The sequence below is a fragment of the Hydractinia symbiolongicarpus genome, chromosome 2, assembly GCF_029227915.1.
Source record: "Hydractinia symbiolongicarpus strain clone_291-10 chromosome 2, HSymV2.1, whole genome shotgun sequence".
In the NCBI taxonomy this organism is placed as follows: Eukaryota; Metazoa; Cnidaria; class Hydrozoa; order Anthoathecata; family Hydractiniidae; genus Hydractinia; species Hydractinia symbiolongicarpus.
This window is the reverse complement of record NC_079876.1, coordinates 24,183,790-24,201,532: the sequence shown is the minus strand read 5'-3', so window position 1 is coordinate 24,201,532 and position 17,743 is coordinate 24,183,790. Positions and strand designations below refer to the sequence as shown.

At 32.0% G+C, this 17,743-nt stretch overlaps 1 protein-coding gene across 1 annotated transcript; it reads left to right on the top strand.

The window, feature by feature from the left end:
* The first annotated feature begins 32 nt into the window (after positions 1 to 32).
* Positions 33 to 17,681, top strand: LOC130630296 (nucleoporin NDC1-like). Its single transcript, XM_057443745.1, has 21 exons — positions 33 to 99; positions 6,081 to 6,180; positions 7,807 to 7,927; positions 9,532 to 9,633; positions 9,881 to 10,031; positions 10,339 to 10,393; positions 11,144 to 11,209; positions 11,302 to 11,373; positions 11,531 to 11,567; positions 12,221 to 12,272; positions 12,364 to 12,493; positions 12,623 to 12,712; positions 12,802 to 12,883; positions 12,966 to 13,184; positions 13,275 to 13,339; positions 15,293 to 15,356; positions 15,521 to 15,579; positions 15,686 to 15,727; positions 15,911 to 16,019; positions 16,104 to 16,155; positions 17,371 to 17,681. The coding sequence occupies exons 2-21, from the start codon at positions 6,112 to 6,114 to the stop codon at positions 17,432 to 17,434; spliced, it is 1,701 nt and encodes a 566-aa protein (XP_057299728.1). The 5' UTR covers positions 33 to 99; positions 6,081 to 6,111; the 3' UTR covers positions 17,435 to 17,681.
* The last annotated feature ends 62 nt before the right edge of the window (positions 17,682 to 17,743 follow it).

Genomic DNA, 17,743 nt, shown 5'->3' with positions numbered 1-17,743 from the left:
ACGAAGGTCTCCTTCGTTGTGCGACGGTCCTTTAGGAAACTTTCTATCATGTGTCTCCACAAACAAATTCTTACAGTAATATAACATTAAAAAATTGTAGTTTGTAGGATATACTTTTTTACATATTTTACACTATGAGAAAAAAAGGAAAAATCTAGCTTGTGAACAATGAAGGGGTGATAACGCACGACTTTCAATTGGCTGCCGTGATGATTCCTTTGCCCAAAGCGCGAAATTTTTTGACCTAGGTAGCTAGATGATGTATAGTAGATGTACAATATTCATATTTTACAACAAAGGAGGGATTTACCCTGTTTTATGATTTCCATGAAGGGCCATGGCTTAGACGGGGTCTCCTGGAGTATTTAATACTCATTTTAAGCTAACACAGACCCAATCAGGATCTGCCCACTAAACAACTCATCACTCCTCACTGCACGCCAACAAACATCAAACACAGCCCAGCAGTAGTGAATGCCATCTGCTCACTTCTCTCATTTAACCTGAGGCTGCTGTGGCACGCACTATTTCTTCTTTCTTTTCCTAATTAATATTTCCTCTATCATTTTGTACATCCTGTTTTTTAAAGTCAAGTAAGCCCTAGATTACCAAAAAAGGCTATTTTGATTGAAGAATTACCACTTATTAAATTCCAGTTTGTTTAATAAAACGAACGTTAAGCAAATTGAGATGATTTGGAAACAATTGTAATTTAATTTATTTTTTAAGCTCAAAAATTAGTAGAAGGGGATGGAAAAAAATGGCATACGATTGGAAAATATTTTCAAAACAATTTTAAAACAAATCTAGTAACTATTTAAAAGAAAGTCCATATTTAATTGTTTTTCCAGAGCAATTAAAAACCTACATAAAACTTACGTAAAAATTTACATAAAACTTATTTTTGACATTCCTTTCTCACTTCGACAGGTATCACAAAATTTTACACATGGCTTGTTCCCTGGAATAGACTGTTGAAATTGTGTGTTTATAGTTTCAAAACTAACTGTTTGAGACTTTGGACAATATCTGGTGACATGAGGTTGTATAGGATTATCCTTAAGCATTATTTCAACTAGCTAAGACAAGGACGTTACGACTGGGTCTGTTAAAAACGACTGTTAAAAAAGCTGTACAGGCTGTGGAATTATTTCTTTACGCCCCTTAATTTTGCACCTTTTTTTATTTAAATTCTCAAATTTTACATCCGTTTTGCAGAAAACTTGTACACATTAATAATGGCACACTTAGCTGTGAGTTTTCTTCCGTTTTTAAATGCCTTGGTTGTGTGAGCCATTTTGTGTCATTTTCTTGTTATTTTGTAGACATATTTTGCTATAAACTTGTATTCTGCCTCTTCTTGTCAGATATTCCTTGCTTTTAGTCATAGTTTCATACTTTTTGTGTATGTGTGTGTTTTTGTTTTTTGCATACATTTTGCAAGCTTCAATTCAATTCCATGTTTTGTTACCAAATTATATAGTTGCTTTTGGTTATTTTTTTGGTCTGATTTTCTTTTCTTCCTCTCTTTTCACTTGTTCTCTTCACTTTTTCTTTTCTACAACAGCTGAGTTAAATGCCCTTTAATTCCTCTTAACTCAAACTGAACCTGACTAATGACAGGATCGAAGAGGCGTTAATTAACAACACTCTCCTAAATCCAAATCCAACTAATAACTTAAAATGGCCTTGTAGTGTTTGCAACAAGAATGTTTTGTGTAATCAAAAAACTATTCAGTGTGACCTTAAAATGGTGTCACATTACATGTGATGGGACATCACCAAAAACCTACAATGATCTAACCACAAACAAAGCTAAAGGTGGTACACTTCTTTTTGTTAATAGTCCTTACAAACCTTTTACTAGACATGACCTTGGAGCTCAATCTGATCAGTTCCAGAGTACTTGGATTAAGATCTCTAACAAAACAAATAAAAACATCATTTGTGGTTGTATCTACTGACATCCTAGACAAAATTTAGACGATTTTCTTTTTTATATGGAACATGTCCTTAAGAAATTAGCCAAAGAAAATAAAGAAGTTTACATTTGGGGTGACTTTAACATAAATCTTCTAAAAATAGAGAAATTTAGCTCCTTAATTTTTATAACTTATTCTGTAGCTATAGCTTTCTTCCCCTTATTCAACATCCTTCTAGGGTGGTAGAAAATCTTTAATTGATAATATTTTCAGCAATACTATCTGGGATAAAATCTGTAGTGGAAATATCTACTTCTGCCTATCAGAGCACTTTTCCCAATTTGCTTCTGTAAATCTCTCAAAACTATAGACTCTAAGCCAAAGATTGTATTTTCAAGAGATTTTTCAAAGTATGATGCAAATCCCTTTAGAGATGATATCTCCAATTCAAAATTGGAAGATTGAAGGTGAAAGCAATAACTTAATGAATGATTTTTTATGGCAGCTCAAAGGCTGTGTAGATAGACATGCACCTATAAAAAACTAACTTTTAATGAACTGAAACTTAAAACTAAACCTTGGATTGACTAAAACCTCTCAAAATTGACCAGGTTAAAAAATGAATTTGTACAAGGAAAAAAAGACAGCTAGAAATGATAATGTAAAGAGAGCTTATAAACTTTTTAGAAATAGGGTTAACTGTACTTTAAAAAAATCTAAAATTGCTTATTACAACTCTTACTTTCTTACTCATAGCAATAACATAAAGAAAACTTGGCAAGGTTTTCGCTATTTAATCAACACAAAGAACAACTCAAATCAAGGCATTTCTCAACTTATATAATGTCAATGGTTTGATTATCAACAATCCAAAATTGATAGCAAATCATGTGAACGACTTTTTTGTGAATGTTTGTCCTAATTTAGATAAAAATATTCCTAAAATAAAAAACATCTCGCCTGTCAAATTCTGAAAAAATAGACAAGACAATGAATTTTTATTATCCAAAGTTACTTCACAGGAGGTGCTTGATATTATTCAAGGTTTGGAAAGTAAAAGTTTAGGTCCTGCTAGTATACCTTTCAACATGTTAAAATCTGTGGCTGATCTGATTATAATTCCTCTTTGCAGTTTAATTAATAACTCATTTTTAACTAGTACTTTTCCTAATGCTTTGAAGGTTGCTAAAGTCATCCCTCTACATTAGGGGGGTTCCACACAAGATCTGAATAACTTTAGACCCATATCTTTGCTATCTGTTTTTGATAACATCATAGAAAAATTAATGCATACAAGACTTTACAATTTTCTTAAATTAATCAAATTTTGTTTAAGAACCAATTTGGATTTAAGAAGAATAATTATACTATATTTGCTCTAATGGAACTGACAGAACACATTAGGATGTGGTATATTTAAGGCATTCAAGTCTGGAAGTCAGCTTTTGATTCTGTCCTTAGACACATTCTCACTCTACAAAAAAGGCAGTAAGAATGTTAACATCTAATGACAACTATCCCATCATTACCTCCAACTAACCCGCTCTTTACAGGACTACACAATTTGAAAGTTTAAGATGTATTTATAAACTGCACTTTGCTAATTTTATCTACCATACTCTATCACAAGAAACACCTATCAATTTTCTAGAATGGTTTACACTAACTCATTTTATTCACAACTACAACACATGCAGTAATAGATTGATTAATAGGGAAAATATTTTTGATTCAGGTACTATTTCAGACCTACTTACACTTCATCATAACAGGTCTAACCTTGTGAACTATATAATGGCAATATGTTTAGGGTTCCAGTTCTCTGGAACAGTCTCTCGCAATCTTTCAATGTATTTAAAATTAATCTTAAAAACTATTTTCTTGAACAATACATTTAACCTAGTACGGGTTTATCAACTCCCACTCTTCTTCTTCTTCTTCTTCTTCTTCTTCTTCTTCTTCTTCTTCTTCTTCTTCTTCTTCTTCTTCTTCTTCTTCTTCTTCTTCTTCTTCTTCTTCTTCTTCTTCTTCTTCTTCTTCTTCTTCTTCTTCTTCTTCTTCTTCTTCTTCTTCTTCTTCTTCTTCTTCTTCTTCTTCTTCTTCTTCTTCTTCTTCTTCTTCTTCTTCTTCTTCTTCTTCTTCTTCTTCTTCTTCTTCTTCTTCTTCTTCTTCTTCTTCTTCTTCTTCTTCTTCTTCTTCTTCTTCTTCTTCTTCTTCTTCTTCTTCTTCTTCTTCTTCTTCTTCTTCTTCTTCTTCTTCTTCTTCTTCTTCTTCTTCTTCTTCTTCTTCTTCTTCTTCTTCTTCTTCTTCTTCTTCTTCTTCTTCTTCTTCTTCTTCTTCTTCTTCTTCTTCTTCTTCTTCTTCTTCTTCTTCTTCTTCTTCTTCTTCTTCTTCTTCTTCTTCTTCTTCTTCTTCTTCTTCTTCTTCTTCTTCTTCTTCTTCTTCTTCTTCTTCTTCTTCTTCTTCTTCTTCTTCTTCTTCTTTTCAGTTCAATTTTGTAAACTTTCATTCCCAGAAAAGATTATCTGTATCTGAGTCACTAGTTCAGACACTTGGTTCTTGTGTTTTTGGTCCACAATTTTAAACATACCCCACCTTGTCTCCAACATGAAAATACACCCCTTTCTTTCAAAAAAATCGCCTAATCGTCTCACAATATCAAAATCAATTCGTTTCAACAATTTGTTAAATTTCTTTCAATGCAAATCGTTTTAAAATCGCTTCAAATTTAAAATCATTATTATTATTATGTTTATCATGCACCCATTTCTAAAGAAATTCTATTATTTAAAATATCTATATCTTTCGTTCTATGGCTATGATTTCCCTTGTATGATCGTGTTTTGATAATTTTTAAACGATTTACGACGATGTTTTAACTACTTATACGATCGCGTATTGATAATTTTTAAACAATCTAAGGCAATGTTTTCGCTTCCTATACAATCGTGTTTGATGGTTTTTAAACGATCTGTGGCACTTTTTTCGCTCCTTATTGTTTTTTCCTGATTGTTTTTGAATTGTTTCGGGAGAACAATTCGCTTCAGAATTCGTTTTGAAATTTGTTCTAAAAGTTTTTTCTGCATTCGTTTCAAAATAGTTTCGGAATCGTTTCCCATTCGTATCCCATTCTCTTCCACTTTGTATCATTTTTAAGATTACAGTTTAAAATAAAATTCAATTGTTTCATAATCTTTTCAAATCGTTTCACCTTCATTTCATGAAACGATCTGTAAACAATTTTAAAAAATCATAATACAATCTCGATAACGATCATAATGTTTCCAATTCGAATAAAATGTGAAACGATGGTGGAGGCGGTCCCTTATGGTATGCAAAGTTTTTTTTTCTGGTGAGGCCTGATCATTTGTTATATGACATGGATTTGGAACTCACTTGGACTGAAACAAAGTAGCAGAGTGTGGAAACAAATTAATTTTATATGATTGGAGACGAACAAAATGGAAGCAAATTTAAAACAATTATTTGGTAAATGTTATTTAAAAAAAATTTGTCTCACAATCGTATATAGATTGTTCGAAATAAAATATTATATATCATACAAATTGAAATGATTGTTTTTAAACCATTGTGGAGACAATCCCTAAACATTCTTGTCAATAAACCACATGTCACAATTAACCATTATCTCTGTTTGCACATGTGAAGCTGTAACGTTCAAGATCAAATCATTTTGTCAGCATCAGTGAAAGGGTATAAGCGTTAAAGCATGAAATGAGCAGTGTTAAAGCATGAAATGAGCATGTAGTTTTTTAATACTGTATTAACAATTCACAATACTTTTTTGGCAAGGGAATCAAGAAAGCATAAATAGAAATCTGATTTATCCATTAAACTTAAAATTTAAAGGATATAAAGTACTGCGTTTTTTATGTTGAGGGTAATATGAATTATTTATAGCAGCGTTAGCATGTCAGTAGGTTTGACAAAGAGTTTAGTCTTGATTTTCTCTATGTCAAGGTAATTTTGTTGTTGTTGTTAGGTAAACTGAATTTTAAGTATGTGATTTTGGAAGGCTCCGAAATATTAAAGTACCCTTTAAAAACCTTACTATAAGTAATCTACAGTTGGTAACTTGATTGTTTCTTTAACTTCATTATTCTATAGCTTATAAATATTTTGTTTTGTTTTTAACAGCACCTAAACAAATTTATGTTGTCGAGAAAAAATGGAGCCTCCAATGCAACATAATCACATAGGTCAACCAACAGCTCCAGGAATATGGTTTACAAATGAGGTTAGTACAGAAGAAAGAAATCAATCTTCTTACTAGATAAGTTATTTACTTAACAATGTTATGTTACTGGTGTTAAGAACTTTTTTTCTCACTTGCTATATATATAAGATTTATTTTACCATGCTGAAATTAAAATAGTGGTATGGTAAATTTCACTTTTTCTGTGTAAGAGCTTTTTTCAACTTTTATTCTAAGAAAACATTATAAAAGTATGTATGTACATCGTAACTAACGTTTGTTCTACAATATGACAGAAAAAAGAAATTAAAATGATGTAAAAGATTAAAAATATAGTGGAAAGTCTTGAAAACTGGGTGTGGCCAACTGTAATGTTCTGAGAAAAAAAAAATGTCCACATGTTCAGCATAGTCTAAATTTAAATCGTGGGTTTCATTTTTTCTCAACTTTAATCGTTTTGAAAATATGACATAAAAAATCTACAACATGAAAATAACACTCAATTTTTTTTCTTCTTCTTTCAATCACTTTTGCATCCAAATCTGCTAAAATGAGACACACAATTGGAGATCAATCACTTTTGAAGCCAATAAGGAAAATTTTATGACGTCATCTAATGTATTTTTTAAGAAGTGTGGGCAACTGAAAATTTTATGTAAAAATTATTCAGATATATTTGTTAACGAAGCTTTTTTTCTTTCGACTTGTGATTACAAGAAATTGAAAGAGAATATGTAAATGATTAGTTTAGTTATTTAGAATGAACTTGTAAAACTCTTATTCAACACGTTTTCAGCATAAGAACGCCCCGGTCGTAGAAAAGAATAAAAAAATAATTTTAAAATCATTTGTTTCTGATATGATGATTTTTTACTTACGTTGGGGGTTGGTGTGTGAAATATGGGTATAAATGTTCAAAAACAGAAATTGAAATATTAGAGAAAATGATTTTATTCAACTCATTTTTGTTTTGTGTGAATATTTTTAATAATAAGAATATAAAAATGTCAAAAGCAATAAAAATATTGCAGGAAAAAAACAGCAAGGGAAACCCAGTCAATGTTTCGTCTTTGGAAGAAGAAGTTGGAGAAAACATGAGATATGATTTGAGGATTTTAAAGACATTTTCCCAATAACAAAAAAAAACTTTTAATAATAAAAAAATGACGAAATGCTATTATATGATTCACTCTTTTTTAGTGCTTTTTGTCTTGCTTATATATTAAAACTTGTGCATAAATATTGTGTAAACCGAAAGTTCATTCATTCTCAATGCTGAAGGTCAGATTTTTTTTAGTAAATTTGAGTCGTACTCATTTAGTGCACAGCACAGAAATTTTTTATCACCACAACAAAGACATGACGTGAAATGTTTTGTAGCACTGAATCCTTCAATTTTCTAGAAACATGTTGGAATAAAAATTAGTTCATTGGAAAGAGCACTTTGAAAAGACATATGTACCTAAAAAAATTAAAAAAAAATAATATTTACTCTATGCTACCTTAATATTGCATGAATGCTATATATTTAACTTTCTTCATTGTGCAGAAATGAAGTAATACATAGAAAAACACTTTTGAATTTTTATCTGGGCACAATAAACTCTTTTAATTATCTATACAACACTTCTGTTTATTTTTTTATTTAGCTTTGCTTTTACACCATAGGAGTTTTATTGGCGCAGTCTTGCAAGTGGTGTGTGGTTGATGTTGTTTCTCCCGGTTATTTTAATAACATTTACGTTGATGGTTAATTTTTCTCTATTTTCTCCTGTGACATGGATATCAGGTATGTTGAGCCACAGATCTACTTATTACTAAATTAATGTCAACAGTACCTGGACTTGATGTCTTGCATCTGATTTTATGCAATGAAACCCATATTATTTTTTACCAAACTTTATTTGCAAAGATATTTCATAACACTTTTTTACCCTCCTAGGACAGTTTTGTAACCAGAGGCGTCTTGAGAAATCTGACTGTGTGTTATTCCATCTTTTTGGTGCTACCTGATACAGGTCCTGTAAAATGACTTGTGTCCATCTGTCCGTTACCAGCTTTTCTCAGGATTGGATTATTAGTTTTTTCTAATTTTAAGAATAATTGACCCTCAAATGTGTCAAAGTCAGTTTTTGAGAATTTTTTCCCAGACCAATAATGGTGGATTCGTAAGCAAAATTAGTCAAAACGGTTTAAAAAAGGATTTTCATACTTTTCTGAGAATTTGAAATACTTTTTTTTCTGATTTTTTTTAATCCAAGAGTCCATTGAAGTTTTGCTTGTTGCACACATAGTTGTTTACTGAACAGATGTTTATTCAATAGAGGAGTGCAGTAGTGTATGTGCACACACAAGCAAAATTATTTAGGTTTGCTATTGAAAGAATGTCAAGTTGTTTAAACTGATTAATGAAACATGCCGAAGGAGCATTTGAATATTGTGAAGCATGTTTTTTTTGCCACACATGCATCAAGATTTTTCTAAAAGAATCTGATAGAGATATCTTGTTGCAATAGATATACCAAGTCATCATCATCATCATTCTCGGCTTAACGTCCGTTTTCCATGCTAGGATGGGTTGGACGGGGTATATTAATGACCCTCTTCCAATCTGATCTAGACTGTGTTAGATCTAAACTCAACTTCCTCTGTATCAAGTCTGTCCTTATAACCTCCTGCCAAGTCTTTCTCGGTCTGCCTCTGGCCTTTGCCCCAGGAACTATCAAGTCTTTACACTTTCTTACCCAATTATCCTCCTCCATTCTTTCCAAGTGCCCCAGCCAATTCAAGCTTCTTATCTGGATAACATCTTTAATTCTACGGAGACTTAGCCTGCTTCTTAGCTCATCTGAACTCTTTCTGTCTCTCAGACTGGCGTTACACATCCACCTAACCATTCTCATATCATTCCTTTCTAAACGGTCAAGATCTTCCTGCTTCACTGCCCATGTCTCACTACCGTACAACATAACACTTCTTACACAGGCAAGTACAACCTGGAAAGGAAAATTTAATTCCTCAAGTCTGAATTTCAGGAAGGAAGAGGACACCATACCAGACAGAGGTGTTATACATTCAGAAGAATATTAACTTGATTGATATTTTGCATAAATTTATTCGTGTATGAGTATGCCTTATTTGAAAAGAATATGACTTTCAAAATTGCCAGCAATGAAAATAGTATGGTAAGAAAGTGTTGTGGCATTTAATTTAGAATAATTTGTCAATGTCAGGAATAATGTCAATCAAATTATTGATGTAAAAATGGAGTATAATAAAATAAAACACGTTGTTTAAAAGATGTTTGAATTCAAACCGAATTTTAATTAGGTGATTATATTATACCCATTTATTATATTTTTATTGATTTTTTTTGATTAATTGTTTGTTCAGGATTTTTGTCACTGTCGGTATCATTATCAACAATTGGTTTCTGCATTTTGTGGCAAGCATGCTCTGTCTTGCTTACAATATTTCAATCAAGAGCTCTTAGTGGTGAGTTTTCAGTATATAATTTTTTTAAAAAAAAACTACCTTCAAAAAAAACAGAAAAGGTCAATGAGAATTATAAAAAGCATAAAAGCCGTTACAAGCACATTATTTTATTCAGTGTTGAAGTAAGCAACTGTTAAACAAATAAAAAAAAATTATGTAAATGTTGTGATTGTTAACGTCATCAATAACTGCCTGCCTGATGACTCGACATATAACATTATACCAATAATTTTGTTTTGTTGTTTAGTGTCAAAAACAGTCCACTCAACGAACTGGAAGTTTTTTCTCCACATGCTAAACCCAAAGCAATTAGTCAACACTATATGTACACTAATGGTGGCATTAGTTTCTTCTGTGATTCTTCTACAATTCTATCTCCCTAATACAAACTCAAATAGGTTTGTTTTCTACATTATGTATACCTCAATGTCTTACATCAAGCTAGTTTATAGAAGATTCTTTGTTATGCATTTCCTCTGACCCCTATTTTTGCGTTTATTTGACGAATTATATAGATTATTTCATTCTTTTGTAAAAATATTGATATTTATTGATCTTCTTTGTGAGAATTTTCATATTCTATTTAACTTTTGTTAGGGCGTAAACCATAAACACTCAGTATAGCTAAGAATACTTTTTCTTCTCAATTTTACACTATTTATAATTATTCTTTTTGCACCACACTGCTGTACTGTATACGTTTAGAGATAACTTGAATTCTGAAGAAAGAAATTTTGTGTTACTTTACAGCCTTTTTCTGGTGAGTACTTTTTGGACAAAACAAATTACTGTGTATATAAATGTTTGGAAAGACACAAACTATTTTTCATTCAACCATGAAATAGGAACTGATTATACATATAAGTATTCATATAGTAATTAAAAAGCACAATTTTTTTCAAACGGTACATTTTATCATGAAAGCAACAATAATTAACTTTGTTTATTCTTAAAAAGAATTGGAATTTGAGAGAAAATATTAGTTACAAGTTGACAAACCTATGGTGTGTTACTGTTTGTACAGTGTAGTGTGTCATAGAATTTTTTCGTGACCTTTTTCACCAAAATTTCATGTTCATAAAGTGTTTTGACATTCTACTTCACGAAATAAGCACACGGTAAGCACATAAAAACAAGAAAACAATAAATATCTTGAGGTTGATATAAAAACTTTTTGGTTTTGGTTGAATGTTTTCATGAAACAAAATTGAAATTTTTTTTTTCTGTGTGGAAAATTAAATTCTGATAAGAACATAATAAAAAAGTAAATAAATAATAAAAAAAATCATTAACAGAGAATAACCAATCGAGTAGCAAAATATGTATTGTTTCATTTTCACAGAAAACTTTTTGAATTGCACTCTGAATAGGTGGAAATTCACTGAAAAGGCGTCCTTACCTTGGTTACACTGTATGTTTAAAACGAAGGTCATCAAATATATTGCAAAGTCTGAGCCCTGCTTACATATAGTGAATATCATATCATATTCGCATTTCTGTTTTTTCACAGGGAGTGTCTCTTTCGCTCACTTATTATCGAAAGCACGAATATATCACACAGTTCCCTGTTGTTCAGGTTTGTATGATAGTTAAAAATAAAACGTGTAACAAATTTTCATCATGTTAGAAAATAAGGCTTATCTTATTATTTCTTCACTTGTTTTTTAGCAAAAGAGATTTTTTAGAGTAAAGAAAGCATTGGGTCCATGTTTACTGGAAAGTGTTTCATGTAGCTTCAAGGTATAACACAACACATATTCTTGACATGTTGTATAAGCATTGAAGTTGTTGTCACGGACTATGAAAACAACTAACACACAAGTCTTTAAGTTAATAATTATACAATAATATCTAACATGTAAGAGAAACGATGTTGCTTTATAATTTGTTGTTTTAGATGCTTCGATTGTATTATCCTGTTTATATTTTAATTGGTAAGAATTGTGTTTTTAAGAATTTTTTGGCAGATTCAGAATAAATGAAATTACAGACTTCCAAGTCCTTGTTAAACAACCATGCATAAGTACACTGTTTAAATATTGCTCAGAGGTGCTGCTCGCATAAGTGTATTATTTTCAATTTTAAACCTAAATTCTTCTTTTGCATCAAGTTGCACTACACTCTTTTTATAATCAAAAGCATAGAGTGAAACATAACGAGTCTGTAATTTCTCCCAATTTTAAAAACTTTTTCTAAAGCCTGTTAAAAATATTACATGATTGATGTAATACTTATGAGAATCATGTTGCTTAATCCAGACAAACAAACAAACAAAAATTATAAATTCAACTCGATCCTCTAAAAACGCGTGTCAAGTGTACGACATACTCCAGGGCTTATTTATAAAAAATCATTTTGAGGGGCTTATTGGAAGGGAGGCATTCAGTGGTAGTGGGCTTTATAAAATGACAATTTGTAAGTCTTTATTCAAAAATATTTTTAATATTACAAAACAATAATGTTTTGTCCGTCAGTATTTGATATATTGTATAAATAGCATTAATTATTATCTCTAACCTTTTTCTAATCACTGTGCATGTTTGTGATTTTAAAGTAGCTTCGATTTAATGCGTTGTTTTTTTTTCAGGAGTTCTACCGCAGAGTGTTTTATCATTTGTTTTTGGCTACGATATGAACAGGTGAGTTTGTATAGCTACATCATGTATTCTTTCTGCTAATATCCGCACAGTTGATGTAAACTGCAAAGTCCTATATTTTATACTATCATAGCTTCTTCATGCTTGGTACAGTATGGAACTTGTGTAATCTTTCTCTCTTTTGGCTTTGCTTCACGATGTCTATAGCAGTTGTGTTCACGTTCAAAATATCCAATTGCTTTCTGCAGATATGTAATACCCAAGTAAGCTGATGTATTTTTCACGCAACTTTTTTTTATTTTGTTTTTGTTTTTTACTGCAATAAAATCAATTTTTTGTATATATTAAAGGGAGTAACGTTGAGTTTTTAATTATAAATTTATTTATTTCAGCATTACACGTTCCCCATTGTGGCAGCTTTGGCAACTGACCAGGGGAAAACATTGGGAGAGGCCATGGAGAGTAGTAATCCTTTGCTTAAGGTACTTGTTTTTAAGAGTGTATTATGATGTTTTCTTCCCTTTAATATTAACGCAGATGGTTTTTATGGTATGGTTTATCTCCCTCATAGAGTTTGGCTTTTCACGACTACTTACACCTTAGTCAATCTAAAGGACCACGCCGTCTTCAACTATTTGAACTCTCCTCACCCGGTAAGTTTAAAAGACGCTGATATAATCGTACCTTCAAGTATGGTCATGCCTGCACCAAACAGTTTTTAAAACCTTCGTTTAGGAAATCAACCACATGTTTGGAATAAAATATCAGCGGAGTGTTTGCGAATGCTTGATTCGTTACGATCGAGATTGGTAGCGGCAATTGAGCAGAAACAACAATCTAGGACACCTCAACAGGTATCATCTCCTGTAGCTGCAGTGGGCATGAGAAATCTGTTTTCTCCTACCGCTGAACAAGAAAGCGCGAGAATCAAGAAGCCTCAGTGGAGTAGTCCAGGTACATTGTAAAAATTATTGATGTTTTTCATTTTTATTACATGGTGCATTAGCTTGTTTTGGAAAAACATGGATATTTATTTTTTATCAGGTCGCGTGTCTACTAAAACACAGGAAAGTGTCTATGAAGTAGCAAGTCAAAGCAAGGATATGAATGTATGTATATTTTCATCTCTGATAGTTTTGTCTGCCTTAAAAATATTTGACTCCAAAAGTTTTTATGCTTTGGCAGGGTGTTTTTCGAATATTGGAAATTTAAAATCTGACATTTCATGTCCATGATTTTTTAAAAAAAAGACCTTCTAAACCTCGAATATCTATTATTATCTAAGGAAAACCCTGAAAACTTTCAGTAATAAATTCTTTATAATATCTATCCATTTTATAGAGAAATACGAATACTAACAAAAACATTTCTATAACTTCTGATACGCAGCAAATCTTTGTGTTTCGCAGCAAATCTTTGTGTTTCGCAGTAAATCTTTGTGTTTCGCACTAAATCTTTGTGTTTCGCAGTGAATCTTTGTGTTTCGCAGTAAATCTTTGTGTTTCGCACTAAATCTTTGTGTTTCGCACTAAATCTTTGTGTTTCGCACTAAATCTTTGTGTTTTGCACTAAATCTTTGTGTTTCGCACCAAATCTTTGTGTTTCGCACTAAATCTTTGTGTTTCGCAGTGAATCTTTGTGTTTCGCAGTAAATCTTTGTGTTTCGCACTAAATCTTTGTGTTTCGCACTAAATCTTTGTGTTTCGCACTAAATCTTTGTGTTTCGCACTAAATCTTTGTGTTTTGCACTAAATCTTTGTGTTTCGCACTAGATCTTTGTGTTTCGCAGTGAATCGTTGTGTTTCGCACTAAATCTTTGTGTTTTGCACTAAATCTTTGTGTTTCGCACTAAATCTTTGTGTTTCGCAGTGAATCGTTGTGTTTCGCACTAAATCTTTGTGTTTTGCACTAAATCTTTGTGTTTCGCACTAAATCTTTGTGTTTCGCAGCAAATCTTTGTGTTTCGCACTAAATCTTTGTGTTTCGCACTAAATCTTTGTGTTTCGCAGTGAATCTTTGTGTTTCGCACTAAATCTTTGTGTTTCGCAGTGAATCTTTGTGTTTCGCAGTAAATCTTTGTGTTTCGCACTAAATCTTTGTGTTTCGCACCAAATCTTTGTGTTTCGCAGTGAATCTTTGTGTTTCGCACTAAATCTTTGTGTTTCGCACTAAATCTTTGTGTTTCGCACTAAATCTTTGTGTTTCGCAGTGAATCTTTGTGTTTCGCAGTAAATCTTTGTGTTTCGCACTAAATCTTTGTGTTTCGCACTAAATCTTTGTGTTTCGCACTAAATCTTTGTGTTTCGCACTAAATCTTTGTGTTTCGCAGTGAATCTTTGTGTTTCGCAGTAAATCTTTGTGTTTCGCACTAAATCTTTGTGTTTCGCACTAAATCTTTGTGTTTCGCACTGAATCTTTGTGTTTCGCACTAAATCTTTGTGTTTTGCACTAAATCTTTGTGTTTCGCACTAGATCTTTGTGTTTCGCAGTGAATCGTTGTGTTTCGCACTAAATCTTTGTGTTTTGCACTAAATCTTTGTGTTTCGCACTAGATCTTTGTGTTTCGCAGTGAATCGTTGTGTTTCGCACTAAATCTTTGTGTTTTGCACTAAATCTTTGTGTTTCGCACTAAATCTTTGTGTTTCGCAGTGAATCGTTGTGTTTCGCACTAAATCTTTGTGTTTTGCACTAAATCTTTGTGTTTCGCACTAAATCTTTGTGTTTCGCAGCAAATCTTTGTGTTTCGCACTAAATCTTTGTGTTTCGCAGTGAATCGTTGTGTTTACTACCTTTTAAACACTACCTCCATAAGTTGAAATTGTCGTCAATGCTATGATTTAATCTTTCCACATTAATATACGTGTGTATGTCCATGTGTCTTTGTACTCAGGTGCTTTAAAATGTCGCAAAAATGGGAAAAAGACTTAAAACCTTGTAACTCTGTAAAAAGAGGGGGAAGCACTCTGTTTGCGTAGCATCCTTAGCTTTGGAGTGCGAAAAACATTTAATTGCGAATAAAAGACCTCTATTTGTTGTGGAATGCCGCCATTTTTTTATTTTAGTCAAAGGTGAAAAAATCTTGCGAGATATTTGGTGATTTTCAGTTATTGTTGTGTTGTATCGAAGGTAAAGTGCTAACACGCAGAGATTATGGTGATTTTAAGTATTTTCAGGATTGTTTTTTCTTTTATCTCTGATTATTTATGATAAGTATTTCCACTTTTTGTATCGACTACATTATTGAATGAATTTCACCTAAGTTTCTTAAAGTATCCACTTTGTTAATACAGGGCTGTCCAACCTAGTTGCTGCATCGATAAAGGAAGACAAATATGGCGTTGTACAGAGGGTAAGCATAGTGATTATGTAGTTAGATTTTTTTTGTCTCTCCTTTATCTGATTTGTTGAGAAATGTATTATTACTTTAACAAAGTTTTTAATATTTTAACATTTAGAAATTGCCTGATATCTTATCCAAACTGTTGTCACTTCTCCAGGTTTGATATACCATGTTAATCACTAGCTCTTTCAAGTTGGGTAACGGTAGGCCCTAGTTCATTTAGGCTGGGCATTAGTTGATTAAATTTGGGTACTAGTTTTGTAATGACGGGAAGTTCATTTTATTTGACAAGTTGCTACAAACTTTCATCCACCTTTGGTATCAATTATGAATTTTTTAGGAATGTGAAAACTATACACGAATCTCAGTAACGCCGTCCACGTTAAGTACTTCCGATGATGTTGAGACGGCTCGCTTAAATGCGTGGAATGCGTCATCCTTGAAGTTAGGTTCGTATGTTTACACGAAAGAATTATTTCCGTATGTTCTTGATGTGCATTTCATGGATTAATTTCTTTTAACTTTTATTTTAGCATTAAAAACAGGATTGTATGGTATAACAACAGCTTTCAGTTATCACATTGGGTATGATGTCTGCCTTTTAATGTTATGTGTGTACCTTACACTTCGTGGTGTTACCAGAAGCTGTTATGAATGAAAAAAGTGAAAAATCTTCCATGCCTCTCAGAGGCTTTGATATTAGCTATTACTCGAAACTACCCCTAAATATCTCTATGAAATCCTTATAATGGGGAAAATTTAATAACTCTTGTTAGGATTATCCTTAGAACTTGAAACTTACAACACAACTTTGTTTTATCAAGAAGAATCATTCTCCATGTTTTGGACACGTAATTAATCCGATTTTCCGATTTTTTCGGCATTTAACTGAAAATCGGGAAAAACGGATTTTGGGGCAATTTTTGGCAACTTTTCATGCGGTCTATGTAAAAACCGAAAATATGTTAAATAACTTTGATGTAGCTTTCAGAAAATTCAAACAGTATGCAAAAATTCGCTCTAGAACTAAAGTAATTGAATTTTAGGCAGATGGTGGCATTTTGAACAAATTTCAAGCTTTTGATGACGTCACAGAAAATGTGCTGATGCAAGCATTGCTGTCATTTTGTTCCTTTTGTGATGTACTATGAGTGTGCCAAGTTTGATTCAATTTGAACAAGCCTATGAAAAGTTTTTGAAGACACCAGGTCATAATATGTACGAAAAACCCCGGACCGAATAGGGTTAAACCGTCAAAAACAGTGTACATGCAGGGATGGTTTGCTTATCCAGCTCCTAAACTTTCCTAAATAATTTTAAACAATTCTTCTAAATAACCTAAAATTTTAACCCAAAATATGGACTTCTTCTAAAATCTGCTAAAATTGTTCTATGGTGATTTCCATTATTTTGTTCACATAGTGACCTTTTGTTATTACGTTTAATGTGATAAAGAATGTAAGCATATATGATTACCTTGCAACATGACTGATAAATTGTATTTATATAATTACTGCAATTCACAATGGCAGCTTGACGACGAAACATGGACAGGATAACTTTGTTTCCTTCTAAAATTGAGCAACATCTAAAATATACCCTTTTTTTTTTTATTCGTTCTATTCGTTTTTAGTATTTCCTCTTAACAGATATTTCCAATACCTCGTAAAATCTCCTAAAATAGCGAACTTTTACATATGGCCACCTTGCTGTCGTGGACGCTATGGTTTGATTATAGCTACTCCTATGTTAACTTCTATTGTTAATGTTATTGATAACGACTTTCGCTTGATCTTTTAGGGCTGTGAGGTTAACAGCAGAGCATAAGAAACGTTTGAATGCATTCCTTGAATTTGTCGAGTAAACAAGAAAAAAGTTAAATGATGAGCTTGTTTAAGCGAGTTGATAAAAAGATTCTTTATGTTAGAATGGCAGGAGGGAGATAATATAAACAACGTACGAGATTTCTCCGTTATATGAACAGAACCTAAAACATTTCAGTACCTCGTATTGATTTTTCAGAAAGAGTTCGTTTGTCGAACATGGCTGTATCACATGTACAGAATAGTTCAGTTCTTGTTTTTAATAAATATTTTAGTATGAAATGAAAATGATTTTCGTTTTTTCTGTTGATCACCTTTTAAACGTTGAAGTTACTGCGTGTATATAGCAA